The sequence below is a fragment of the Impatiens glandulifera genome, chromosome 4 (assembly GCF_907164915.1).
Source record: "Impatiens glandulifera chromosome 4, dImpGla2.1, whole genome shotgun sequence".
Classification (NCBI taxonomy): Eukaryota; Viridiplantae; Streptophyta; class Magnoliopsida; order Ericales; family Balsaminaceae; genus Impatiens; species Impatiens glandulifera.
Genome location: NC_061865.1, coordinates 61,199,457 through 61,212,335, shown reverse-complemented (window position 1 = coordinate 61,212,335; position 12,879 = coordinate 61,199,457). Strand labels below are relative to the sequence as shown.

At 28.7% G+C, this 12,879-nt stretch overlaps 2 protein-coding genes across 2 annotated transcripts; one reads left to right on the top strand and one right to left on the bottom strand.

Annotated features, from left to right (window-relative positions):
* Positions 1-710: 710 nt before the first annotated feature.
* LOC124936877 (UPF0098 protein CPn_0877/CP_0992/CPj0877/CpB0906) lies at positions 711-1,665 on the bottom strand. Its single transcript, XM_047477406.1, has 3 exons — positions 1,529-1,665; positions 994-1,288; positions 711-832 (listed from the first exon to the last, which is right to left on the bottom strand). The coding sequence occupies exons 1-3, from the start codon at positions 1,651-1,653 to the stop codon at positions 758-760; spliced, it is 495 nt and encodes a 164-aa protein (XP_047333362.1). The 5' UTR covers positions 1,654-1,665; the 3' UTR covers positions 711-757.
* Positions 1,666-9,500: 7,835 nt separating this feature from the next.
* On the top strand, positions 9,501-10,938 carry LOC124936190 (jasmonate-induced oxygenase 1-like). The gene is made up of 3 exons (XM_047476668.1): positions 9,501-10,040; positions 10,101-10,431; positions 10,502-10,938. Exons 1-3 carry the CDS (start codon positions 9,535-9,537, stop codon positions 10,748-10,750), a joined length of 1,086 nt encoding a protein of 361 aa, XP_047332624.1. The 5' UTR covers positions 9,501-9,534; the 3' UTR covers positions 10,751-10,938.
* Positions 10,939-12,879: the final 1,941 nt, after the last annotated feature.

Genomic DNA, 12,879 nt, shown 5'->3' with positions numbered 1-12,879 from the left:
CTAGAAAGAAAACTATTCATTATTTTCAGATTATTTATGCATGTTAAAGAAATTAACAATTCAATTAAGCAATCTCATCTAATTAAGAATGATCAATTTTTTTTTTTGAAGTATTGATTTTGAGTTGTTTTCATGAAATGAACTTGAATTTTGAAATAACCATTTGAGTTCAAATTATCAAAATTACAGTAAGTAAAAGGTTTTTTAAATTGACAAAATGTTCACATAATATTTTGTTTCACTTAAAAAAAATTATAATCTCATCATTTAAAAAAATATATATCTTTGTATTTTAAATTGAATATTAGTAAAAAAAACACTAATTTATTTTTACAAATATAATAAATTCAATTATTATTTTTTTCTATAGGATTTACTACTTATAATCATTTTTTATAAGGAACAAAATTTGGGGAGGAAATAATTTAAAATAAATAAATTGCGCCGGGTTAATTCTCTCCAATTCCTTCTCGAATCATTATATATATTATTATGTTTTTAATTCAAATTATTTGTGTTCGAATCTGAATCTTCAGATAGGTCGGATATCTCAATTTTTAATAAATTTAATACATGCTGAAATAAGCTAAAGATTGAACAACCCCATAATAACTGGCAGTTGATTATAATAAGAAACTATATAATATTATTATTATTATTGTTATTGTTACAGACAGACAAACATATTATATAGTTTTATTATTTTATGAAGTGGCAATTTATAATAATAATATAACAACAAAAACAGACAGACAGATCAGAAATGAACCATAAACACTGCTTCTCCAATCACGTGACCTTGTATGCTATCCAACAGTTTCTCCTTCGTCACCTGTCACACGTTCCAAAAAAATAAAAATAAAAATAAAATATAATAAAAACCCGACTAATCTTATGGACAGATTCGCCTTTGGGCCAGACCAACCCATGTTAAAGCCCATGGACTAGGCCCATCATCACCATCTAACATTAAACATTAAGTCCATTACATACCTTGTTTCCTAGATGTGGCTCATCATCCAAAGCATACAATTTGAACTCAAACCGATGCCCGTGCGACGGCATCTTAGGCGCTCGCCAACCGGGGACCTTCTCATCGTTATGCCCTTCCTTAATATTACCTTCCGCCGTCTCCTTACCGGAAAATCCCTCCGGCAGCCCCTTTAACGACGGCGGAATGTTACTCACCACCCATATAGTCCATGGCACAATCGGACCTTCCGGATCAGGGGCATCAATATCTTCAACCACCAAAGCAAGACTCTTTGCCCCTTCCGGCACATTGTACCTATCAGGGCCGAATCTATGTTAGGGATCGAACCAGTGGAATCGAACAAAAACAATTTCTTTTTATAAATTCGACATAACCCATGATTTCTTAGTCTTTTTAAATCCAATTCATATAAAATATTGCAAGGACATGTTATTTTATTAACTCACTCAATTTTATTTTTTTAAATTCATCTTATACTCGAATTCCTGAATACGTCCCTTATAACTCTTTGCAAAATGAAACCATAATAAATACCATTCAAGTGGCGGGGATATGTTCTTTTTGGCTCCTTGACCTTCGTCGGTATATTTTCGTGGTAGCCGGCCGTCGTGCTCTATGCCCGGCGAGACCAGCCTGAATTCTTCACCTGCGTTAGCCATTGATTAAGATGTTTTTGTATGTCTTTTTTCAGTACTATGACTTAATTTTTTTCAATTATGCCCAAGCGGCGATATATGTGGTTCTTTGAATCTTGATTAAGTGGGTTGATAACACGTGTTATGAATTTATGACTATTTTCTTTTTTTAATATTTACTTTGTCAAGGCTACTTACACGTGTTCTGCCACGTGGTATCATTAGAGAGAATGCATGAGGCCACCTGTGAGGTTTTTTTTTTTTATTTAGGATAAATGTAATTAAGTATAAATATATATTTTTTTAAATATTAATAAATCATCAACATAATTGAAAGGAAAAAAAAAATAATTGTTTCGAATTTTCACTATAGCTTTAAATATATTGAACGATGTTAATTTTTTTTGGGTTGTATTTTTTAATACAGTTATTGTTGTACTTGAAATATTTTATGATTTTCCATCTTTAGGGCATGACATAACCTTAATTTTTTTTAAATTTAATTTATTATTCATTTATTTTAATTTTAAAAAAAGGATAAAAACGACAATCATACACTTGTTTAATCTATAAATTTTCATTTATTTTTTAAAACCCAACCCCAACAAAATTTCAAGTCATCCTAACTCTAATAATTCATAAATCGTTGCCAATTATGTATGATGAAATAAAAAAAAATATTTATATAATCATTTCACACTTTTTTTTTTCTCACTTATTAAAGCTGGTTATATTTAAGTTTTCCAACAATATTAATATAATAATATTAGACATGCACTACAATTATATATCTTACCTACTTAGACATGAAATGACCTCTATCACTTCTCATGACTAATCTCAATCTCGACCTTATATTGAATTATATGGTTATATGTCATTTATTTTGTTTTTAATTAAAGATTAGTTGTGTTAAAGTCACTTAGTTGATAACAAACTATTCTTCGATACAAGAACAAGACCCCAACAATGTATATACATGTTTACGATGTTTAAATTAAAAACATATAATGCGCAAAAACATTAATTACTCCAAAACAAACAAGGCGGGCAAGTTCCATACCTTGTGGGGGCTTAAAGAAGAGTTAAAGAACATGATGTGGTGGGCATCCATATATAGGTACAAATAGAAATACAATTATAAATAAGGAAATAAAATGGAAGTATGGGTTATTTAGGTAGCTGTAAGTTTCTTCTACATGCTGTCCAATGGAGAAAAAAAGCATTCAAAATTCAACCAACCAACATTTGATCTTTTTGTACTACATTGTAATGGATTCAACTACTTTTTGATCAAAAGGGCTATATAGATTATAGTTTGGCCATCTTGTTTCTTTTGATTCTACTCTTTTATAGAAAGTGAAAACCTAATAATCTCACTTATCGATCATGAAGATGAATATCATACTCCTTACCTTACCCACTAAGCAACATATATCAATGACATGGGCCCAAAAAGGGGTTGAAGCAAAAAAGAGAAACTTACATATGACTAGTAATAGTATGAGTAACCAATTAAGTGAGTGTTCTTTTGCGGCTTCACTTTAGTTTTATGATTTCGATTCTCATTTCTCACACCAAAATAAATTAAGTTAAAGTGAGATTTGTAATTACCGTGGAATCATGGTAACTTCTCGTATAGAGTTATATAATGTGAGACACTTATCTAATTTTGTTACAAAAGAACGTTAATAGTGTCAACAATCGATAAACAAAAATGAATTATCGAAATGAGAAAATGCAAAATACTAAAAAATAACGCCCTCAAAACAATCTCAAATAAAGGCTCAACAAAGCTACATATGGCACTGAGGGCATGCTCATTCATGATATCTCATATATATATATATATATATATATATATATATATATATATATATATATATATATATATATATATATATATATATATATATATATATATATATATATATATATATATATTAGGTGATAATTAAGTAACCCTTAGATAACCAAATCAATTCATTTGATTAATACAAGTGAACAATAGAAAAATTATTCAATTAGGCTTTAATTAATAACAAAATAACACACATATTAATGTCACGTGTGAACAATTTAATTAATAGTCAAATTAATATCAAGATTTATAAAGATAAAGTTAGTTATGCAACTTGCATACTTATATGGATAATGGTTTGGGCAACGAACTGACCAAGATATTATAATATGCATGAAAACGAAAGATATTGTGTTTTCCTTTTCAAATTAAAGCATAAAACTAATTTTATTATCCGAATAATTAGTTGTTTTTATTTATTTTTGGCATTAACTTAAATTAATACTTTCAAAACCTAACTCAGATACAACTTCAACTTTCAAAAAAATAACTTACTTTTGAGGAGGTTAATTACCTAAATTACTTAGTACCAGGAAAAAAAATTACAACATAGACTTGTTACTACACAGGCTGTGGATATACATTATAAAGCTGAGATGTGCTAATTCTACCACGATTTTGTTTTTCTTTATTTACGTTTAAATAGTTTCCTAATTTTTATTTTTAATTCATTATTTGTTTATCTAATTTTAAAAAATAGTCAAAAACTTATATGATTTACCGATCCATTCATAATTTAAAAAAATATATATACATAGTCCACTCCAAGTTTAATTTCTTGACCCTAACTCCAATGTAAAAGAATATCTTTATCCATTTGGATAAATATTTATTTTATTACATTCATATAATTATCTCATATCAAATTATTAACCAATTTTTTAAATATATTTTATCTCATATACTTTTAATTTTACACATACAAATTAAGATAAATAAGGAAGTCAAATGAAAAAAGTGAGTCTCTAAAAGTCTAAAAATTATCGATTAATTCTTTTATTTAGAACATCTTAGGTGGAAGTGAAATCATTATTACTGAGTACTAAACTCATAAATTATTATATATATTAAAAAAAAACTTATTTACATCATATTTTGAAATAAACAAATACCCATTCATTTGAAACAATGTAATTCTTTATTTTTTAATTTTAGAAAACTATGGCTGGCAACCCATTGTCATGTCAACTTTTAAACAAATGTCATTTCTTCACATAAATAAAAATAAAAAAAAGGAAACAAAATAAAAGTTAAGAGACATGAACAAAATAAGAAAGAAAGAAGAAAACAAGCAATTATGTAATTATTTTATTAATATTTTTCAAAAGATTAACTTATTATTTGACATCAATTCCATCTCCTAAAATTCAACAATCAAACTTTTAATTTGGCATCAAATGAGAACTTTTAATTTGGCATCAATGAGTGTATAAACACTAATTATTTTTTTCTCAAACCATCACATCATTTTAAATCAGAATGGGTATATTAATTATTGATCTTTCTAACACACTAACTAGTTACTGAATTTGAACATAACAAAATATTAATCAAATTTTATTTCAAATATTATCTCATTAAAATTAAATCATTAGCAAAAAAGTTATATTTCAAATAATTTTTTAATAACTATTTATATATATACCTAAACATAAACTAGAACCCAAAATATGTAATTTCTTTTTTAGAAATAAGCCCTATAATATTATAATGATCTAAAGTTTATAAAATTACCAAAATAACCCTCTCAAAGAAGAAAGAGAGGACTGAGTCAAAAGAAAGAATGATGTAATTAATTATAACTTGGTTATGAAGGCATGAAATGTATAAGGTATATGATAAAGATTTGTAATATAAGTAGGACCATTTACCAACTTTACATTCATCTTCCCTAAAAGCTCTCTATTAAGCTAACTCAGCTCCATGTCGACAATCTTACTTTTCTCTAATCTTTCTTGTAACTTTACTAATTTCCATTCATTTCACCAACCTCACCCTCTCCGAGATCTACCCCACCACTAAAACCGTCTTTTTTTTTATTTAAATATAATCAAACATCTTTCATTTGTTATCTCGTTAATTACATCACACAATTCATTAACTAAATTACCTTATATTATTTTTAAAATTTAATACCCTTTTAACCCAAAATCTATCCCGACTCTGAGCAGTTAATAGTATTATTTTATCTTATAATGCATTTACTCCAAAACACTATTATTATGACGATGGGAGAGGCGGTCTGTAAACTAACTAATCTTCTTGACAATTCCCGAGCTTGTTAATATTAGATTTTATGTTATGTTTGTTCATTTGTGAATATTTTGTTTTGTTTATTTTTTATTGTTACTTTCAAATGATTAATCTCGTAATTGTGTTTTGGTGACATTGTCAACACTCGCGTTTTTTTATATATTGTTTTATTATTTAAAAACGAAAAAAAATAAGCATGTCTTTTTCTAAATAAAAAAAAAATCATCATTTCCGGCACTATAAATGATGATGATGTTCCCCGTACTCAACACTCCCACTAGCTCATCACTAGGCTAAGTCTTTCTTTCTTTCTTTCTCTCCAATCCCCACATCACATGTACGTTGATTAATTACTACTATGGGCTTTGAAAATCCTCATCCATTTAATTTCGTTGAGATTAGCAACAAGAGTTTGAAGGGTAGTAATGGAAAAACCCTACTAATTTGCATCTTATTCATGATTCTCTTAGCCATTTCGATCCTATCCTTGGCTTACTTCATCTATTCATGCATTCGAGGGGCCATGATTCGTCGTCGGGCTCGGTTATCGACGGGAAACTGTCCCGGCGCAAACGGAGGATTAGACAAGGAGGAGATAGAGCGGTTACCAGTTGTTTCATACGGGTCGGGTCAAGAATCTTTGTCTTGTAAAGACGGAGAATGTTCAATTTGTTTAGGATTTTTTCAAGAGAAAGAGAAGGTTAAGGTTTTGCCACTTTGTAACCACGTTTTTCATTCGGAGTGTATTGACACTTGGTTGAAGAATCGGCCGAGTTGTCCTTTGTGTAGAGGACCGGTTGTCCGGGTTAACTCGGCGGTTCACCCGGAACAAGATGTACCCATTTCTACGGCTGTTTGAATTAAGAGGATGGGAAGGAGTTAGGTCAAAGAATTTGTTTTATTTTAGAAAGGAAAAAAAAGAAAAATGAAAGAAAAGGTTCCACTTTTAATTCCTTAACTTTCAACATTAACTTTTGACCTTTCTTCTTACTTCTCATGCATGGATATGTAAGTGCTTGTAATGTGTACATACACTTTGAATCTCAACAAATTAATAAAAAATTAATAATTTAACGGTGGGCACTAACATATAGGAACTGTTAAATTTATGTTTTTGTCACCATACATTTAACTTGTTTGGATTGAGATTTAAGAAAATAACTGATTATTTAAAAAAAAAAATTATTATTGATGATTTTGAGAAGGTTAAGATTTTTTTTATATATAAAAAAATTTAAAATGTATTAATATATAATAATAAAATAAATAACAAATTTTTTTTTATGAAATTGATAGTCGTTTAAGCACTTGACAAAAGCATAACAATTGTGGAGAGAATCAAAATAAATAAATAAATTATTGGGTGCAAGAGATTGTTTAAAAGAGTAATGAGATCTCTGATTTTATATGTGGGTTTCTCAAATTGAGCCTTATAAGATGTTTTTAGGTGAGAATGGAGATAAATCAAAAATATTTATATTTTTTTAAACTGATTCTTGGTAGACTATGAGAAAAGACAAAGAATCTAAATTTTATTGTTGTTATTTTGTCTGCCACTTCTTTCTTTCTTCTGAATCTGTTTAATTTCATGTGTTTTTTTCTTATTCCATTTTGTGGCTGAAAGTTGGGTATGTGTCAGTGTCATTATATCTTTTAATTTAAAATATTATTGTTTTACTTTGTTATTTAAATAATAAATAAAATCTGAATCTAGCTCTAAAAGAGTCATTTCTAAAAAAAAGTTAATGGATGTCAGTAGATGGATTCATGTGATCAAGCATGCACAACAAAACACATAAATATTTTATTAATTGATGATGACAACTAGATCTTGTTGTAACTTAATGTCACATACTTCATTGAATTTTTTATTATTAAAAATAATTTATTTATATTTTAAATATTTTAAAATTTTGTTTATCAAATTGGCCCAATTTATATGAAATGGTGTTGCTAAGGAGTAATGGGCTTAATTTTTTATATTTGTTTTATAAGGTGGATAAATTTATTTATTTATTTATTAATTAAGACAGGTAGATGAACTATTTTCTAATTTTATGTTTTTTAAAATTGAGTTAGCTATAGTTGTTTTATTTGTCCAACAAGGTTGATGGGCCATTAATGGGTCAGCCTGGAAGCTGCCTTTTTCGACCCACAAGAATAAAGTAATTTCAAAATATATCACAACTCAAATATTATCAAATATATATTTTTTTTAAATAAAATTAAAAACTTAACTTAATTATTATTATAATAACACAGAATTTTATTTAAAACATTTTTTTTTATTGAAAATGATACATTTATTTTTTAGTACATAAAAATTATCACAATTCTGTTTTTTTTTTCTTCTAAAATTATTACAATTCTGTTTATTTGATATAAAAGTCACCATTTTAATTTATTTTTAATTTGTTATAATTTAAAAATAAATAATAAATACAGATTTTGATAATCATGCCAATTTTTTTTTATAATAATTAATTCATTAATATTATGAAATTAATAATTGTTTAAATATAACTTAACAAAAATATAACCATTGTGAAAAAAAATCTGAACAAATAAATAAATTTAATGTTTGCGAAGATAGTTTAAAAATGTAATGAGATCTTCGAAACTATATAATGATTTCCAAATTAGACGTGACTCGTTAGAATCGGAATACTCAACCCACTTGGTGCTGCTCCAAGTGCATGCACGTGTGTGAAACCCATATATAGTAATATCAGATCATATATATCTTTTAATTATTTATTTAATATCTTATAAATTATTTCAGTTACTTAGTTCGAATTGATTTTTTCAAAAGAATTGGTTATTTAAAAAGTAATAAGTTTTGAAGATATAAGTTATTTATTTAATATCTTATTGATGTGGGTCAATGATTGATCTGTTCAACCTTCCTTTGCGTTGCATTTTTTTACCCAGATTTTTCAGAATTTCTTCAATCTTTTCCAGGTATTTCACCATGATACTCAGTTTCAAATTATTTTCACATATTTGATCTACTAATTATCACAATTCTGTTTATTTAATATAAAAGTCACTATTTCAGTTTATTTCTAATTTGTTATAATTTTAAAAAAATATAATAACAGATTTATTTTAATGGACCTGTCAAAGAAATTCATATATATATATAATTATTTTCTAACAAATTTACATTTTAAAATTATAAATATATTTGTGTCCCATTAATTTTGCCATATTGCAATAAAATAAAGTACATTAATCCATATACTTGAGAAAGTCAAAAATCACTAAATACAAGAAAATAAATAATATAAATTTAATGTTATGGAGAAAAAAATATTATTATTATCTTGTTTATTTTCTCTCTTTTACCCAAATTTAATTATTGTTTCACTAATAAAATGTTAATTAGATTATAATTAAAATTGAATTCCAAACAAATTAAGACAGACTCATCTGAACTCATTTCACAAAACGGCGCCGAATTTGGTAATTCTCAATCCACTTGGTGCTGTTTCAAGTGCATGCACATGTGAAACTCATGTTTCTTTAATTGTTTATTTAATTAAATAGATATATATTTCTCATAAATTATTCAGTTACTTAAACTTTGTAAAGAATATATTAATATAGTATATAAATATCCAATTGATTGATGATACCTTATTCCATTTCTGCATATATCTTGTTAATTCCCAATTAAGAAATTAAGCTTCATATAGGGCGTCTATATATAGTAATATCTCAGTGTCTGTTGTTTCTACTAACATTTAAGGTCGTCATTGGTCAACTGTCAATCCTATCTCTCTCTAGAAATGACGCTGAATCTACTACAAACCTGGCCAGAACCAATTACTCGAGTCCAAACCTTATCCGACAGTGGCTTAACCATAATACCTGACCGTTATATCAAACCACCATCTCAACGGCCAATAATTACTACATCCCCAAAACTAGACCACGTCCACATTCCGGTAATCGATCTCTCCGGTTTATTCTCGGACGACAATAACCGGCACTTGAAAACATTAGAACTCATCTCGACTGCTTGTCGTGAATGGGGATTCTTCCAAGCAATTAACCATGGCGTTCCAATTGAGCTTCTCCGATTAACTCGACAAATTTGGCGCGGTTTCTTTCACCTTTCTGTTGAGGAGAAGAATATTTATGCGAATTCTCCGGCGACTTACGAAGGTTATGGTAGTAGGATTGGGATCGAGAAAGGGGCGAAACTCGATTGGAGCGATTACTTCTTCCTTCATTATCTCCCCGAGAAGATTAGAGACGTGAATAAATGGCCTTCACTTCCCATGTCTTGCAGGTGAATATATTGAATAGAGTAATGGAATTTGTGTAGGGACTGATGTGTCATTTCTTATAGGGAAGTGACAAGTGACTATGGTAAAGAAATGGTGAAACTTTGTGAGAGAATCATGAAGGGTTTATCTTTGATTCTTGGATTACAAGAAAACTATCTTCAAAATGCATTTGGAGGAAAAGATTGTGGGGCTTGTATGAGGGCGAATTATTATCCCAAATGTCCACAACCCGATCTTACTCTAGGTCTCTCATCCCACTCCGACCCGGGAGGACTCACGCTTCTCCTCCCGGACGACAATGTCGTAGGACTCCAAGTTCGTCGGAATGATCTTTGGATTACCATTGATCCGGTTCTTGATGCCATCATTGTTAACTTGGGTGATCAAATTCAGGTTTGCATTTTATTTGTTACATGAAATTAATACTTACATAAAATTGATTAATAGTTGATTCAATTATTAGGTCATGAGCAATGGGATTTTCAAGAGTGTGGAGCATAGGGTGATTGTGAATTCGGAAAGGGAGAGGGTTTCTATTGCTTGCTTTTATAATCCAAGGGGAGAGATTTATGTTGAACCGGCTAAGGAGCTTTTGAGTGAAGACCGGCCGGCTCTTTATCCCGGAATGACATTCAATGAGTATAGATTGTTCATTAGGTTGAATGGACCTTGTGGAAAGTCACAAGTTGAATCTCTTAGATCTCCAAAATAGTATTAATTAATTACTTGTGTTTAATTTAGAACAAGTTAGCTAGGGCTCTAATAATGTTTTTCTTAAGTCTCTAATGTTTCATGCAATAATGTAACTTCTCATATTAATAAAGGGATGAACCATAACTTACTTGGTTGTTATTACAGTGTTTTTCTTAATGAAAAGACAAAAGTATCTCTAGTTGGAAATTACTATGTCATTTTGGTGTAAATTTAACTCCAAATGTATTATATTTTATGATTTTTGTGATGATGAGATAACTTGATTTCGACTCAACCACGAATACCCATAAAAAAAATGATTGAGGATATATATTTCAAGTGATAAAAATATTATTTTGATGTTTCAAGTTCAAACAACTTAATTTAAGTTGAGAGTTAATGAACTTAGTAAAATGTTAAACTTCTCCTCTAAAGATAAAAAAAAAATGAAAAGAAAATTAACTCTTAAATCTACTTGAAACTTGAATTTTAGAAAGTTATCACGATTTCTCGTGGAACTGGTTACATTTAGACAAAACTTACTATTTGAATGACATGTTTGGAAGTAGATTTAATTTAATTTAGTTAAATTATGACAAATAATATTAAGACATAATGCTTCATTGCTAAGTTCTATTTGAGCAGGCTGGCATAATATATTCCACTTTATTAATGTGTATTCTTATTGGAACTTGAATATGAAAACTCAACCATAGGTCAACCCTCTTACCACTTTAAATTATGATGGAACCTAAACCTAATCCATGATTGAGAAAGATTTTTATGGAGTTATATCTTTTAATCCATGATTTTCATTTGGAAACAAAACCCATGATCAGAAAGCATCTCAAGAGTAGGGCACATCTTAAACATTGTGGGGGTGTCAAAAATGGAAAATGGTGAGGGTATATTAAAAATGATAAAAATTGTTCAAGCAAACCGATAAATAATGACATGAGAAATGAGAAAAATAAATAAAAATAAGTCATAAATATAAAAATAAGAAAAGAATACAAACACATCACTTAATAGATTATAAAACTCGTAAATTTTAAAAAAAATCGAATTACAAAAATGTCATAATAATAACATTATAAATTTATAAATGATATGCATACAATTACGATCATTTAAAATTCGATGATTTTTAATAAACTAACAAATAATCGGAATGGTAACCAAAATATGTATTGTCATATAAGTTGTCTCAATCCAAATTTTACAGCAATAATAAATTCTAAGACATATTTCACAATAGAATATATATTCTACTCACACAAAAAAGGTTAATAATATTGGGATGTTTTTAAGGGTATCAATTATTATGTAAATAGAGGTTAATAATATTGGGATATTTTTAAGGGTATCAATTATTATGTAAATAGATAGACTGATGAGTTAATTAGTCAAATATCCTGGCGTTAGTTATCAGCTAAATTTCCTAAGTATCATCTTTTTAGTGGAATCATTAAGGAACTATCCAGCTGCCGGGATAACCTGGTCTCTTTCTATCTATAGGCCAAATCCAAGTAATTATTATTATTCTTTTTGACTCTTGAAAAAAAAAAACAGAATTTATACCAAACAAACAAAACAATCCCTCCACAACTAGCCAACCAGCCCATAATCAACAAGAAAGAAGCCTGTCTTGACATATGAATATGATGCTATTCAAGTCAAACACAACAGCCATTTTTATGTTAAACACGGCTAGCCCACGCTTCTTCCTTTACAGCTCCAGATTCTTGTCCACCCTTTGTCATGAAACAAGCTGAAAATTGGCATGGAGAAAGGCACCTCATGTCTCATGGTATGATCATTTCGATTGCCTTTTGAGCTAGCTTCAGCAAAGATTCAACCAGCTTAAACCAATTATTCATTCGATTGCCTTTGAGCTAGCTTCTGCAAAGATTCAACCAGCTTAAACCAATTATTCATCGAATTAGGATATTCTAATATATAGGTTGTTTAAAAACATAATTTTCCAAAGGACCCAACACACGAAAGCTTAATTTTACAATAGTTAAAAGATTAAAGGAAAGACTAATGAGAATGAGAACATGACAGACTAGCTATGGGTACAAAAGACTTACTATCAGGCCTCCAAGCTGCAGTTCTATGGTCCATTTTAGAGCAAACAGTCAGCCA

Bases quoted from the DNA above. Each gene is read 5' to 3' on its own strand.
- LOC124936877 (XM_047477406.1), bottom strand. From the start codon at position 1,653: ATGGCTAACGCAGGTGAAGAATTCAGGCTGGTCTCGCCGGGCATAGAG. The intron at 1,289-1,528 runs GTATTTATTATG...CGGCCCTGATAG, and splicing joins ATATCCCCGCCACTTGAATG to GTACAATGTGCCGGAAGGGG. The intron at 833-993 runs GTATGTAATGGA...AACGTGTGACAG, and splicing joins AGCCACATCTAGGAAACAAG to GTGACGAAGGAGAAACTGTT.
- LOC124936190 (XM_047476668.1), top strand. From the start codon at position 9,535: ATGACGCTGAATCTACTACAAACCTGGCCAGAACCAATTACTCGAGTC. The intron at 10,041-10,100 runs GTGAATATATTG...CATTTCTTATAG, and splicing joins TCACTTCCCATGTCTTGCAG to GGAAGTGACAAGTGACTATG. The intron at 10,432-10,501 runs GTTTGCATTTTA...TTCAATTATTAG, and splicing joins ACTTGGGTGATCAAATTCAG to GTCATGAGCAATGGGATTTT.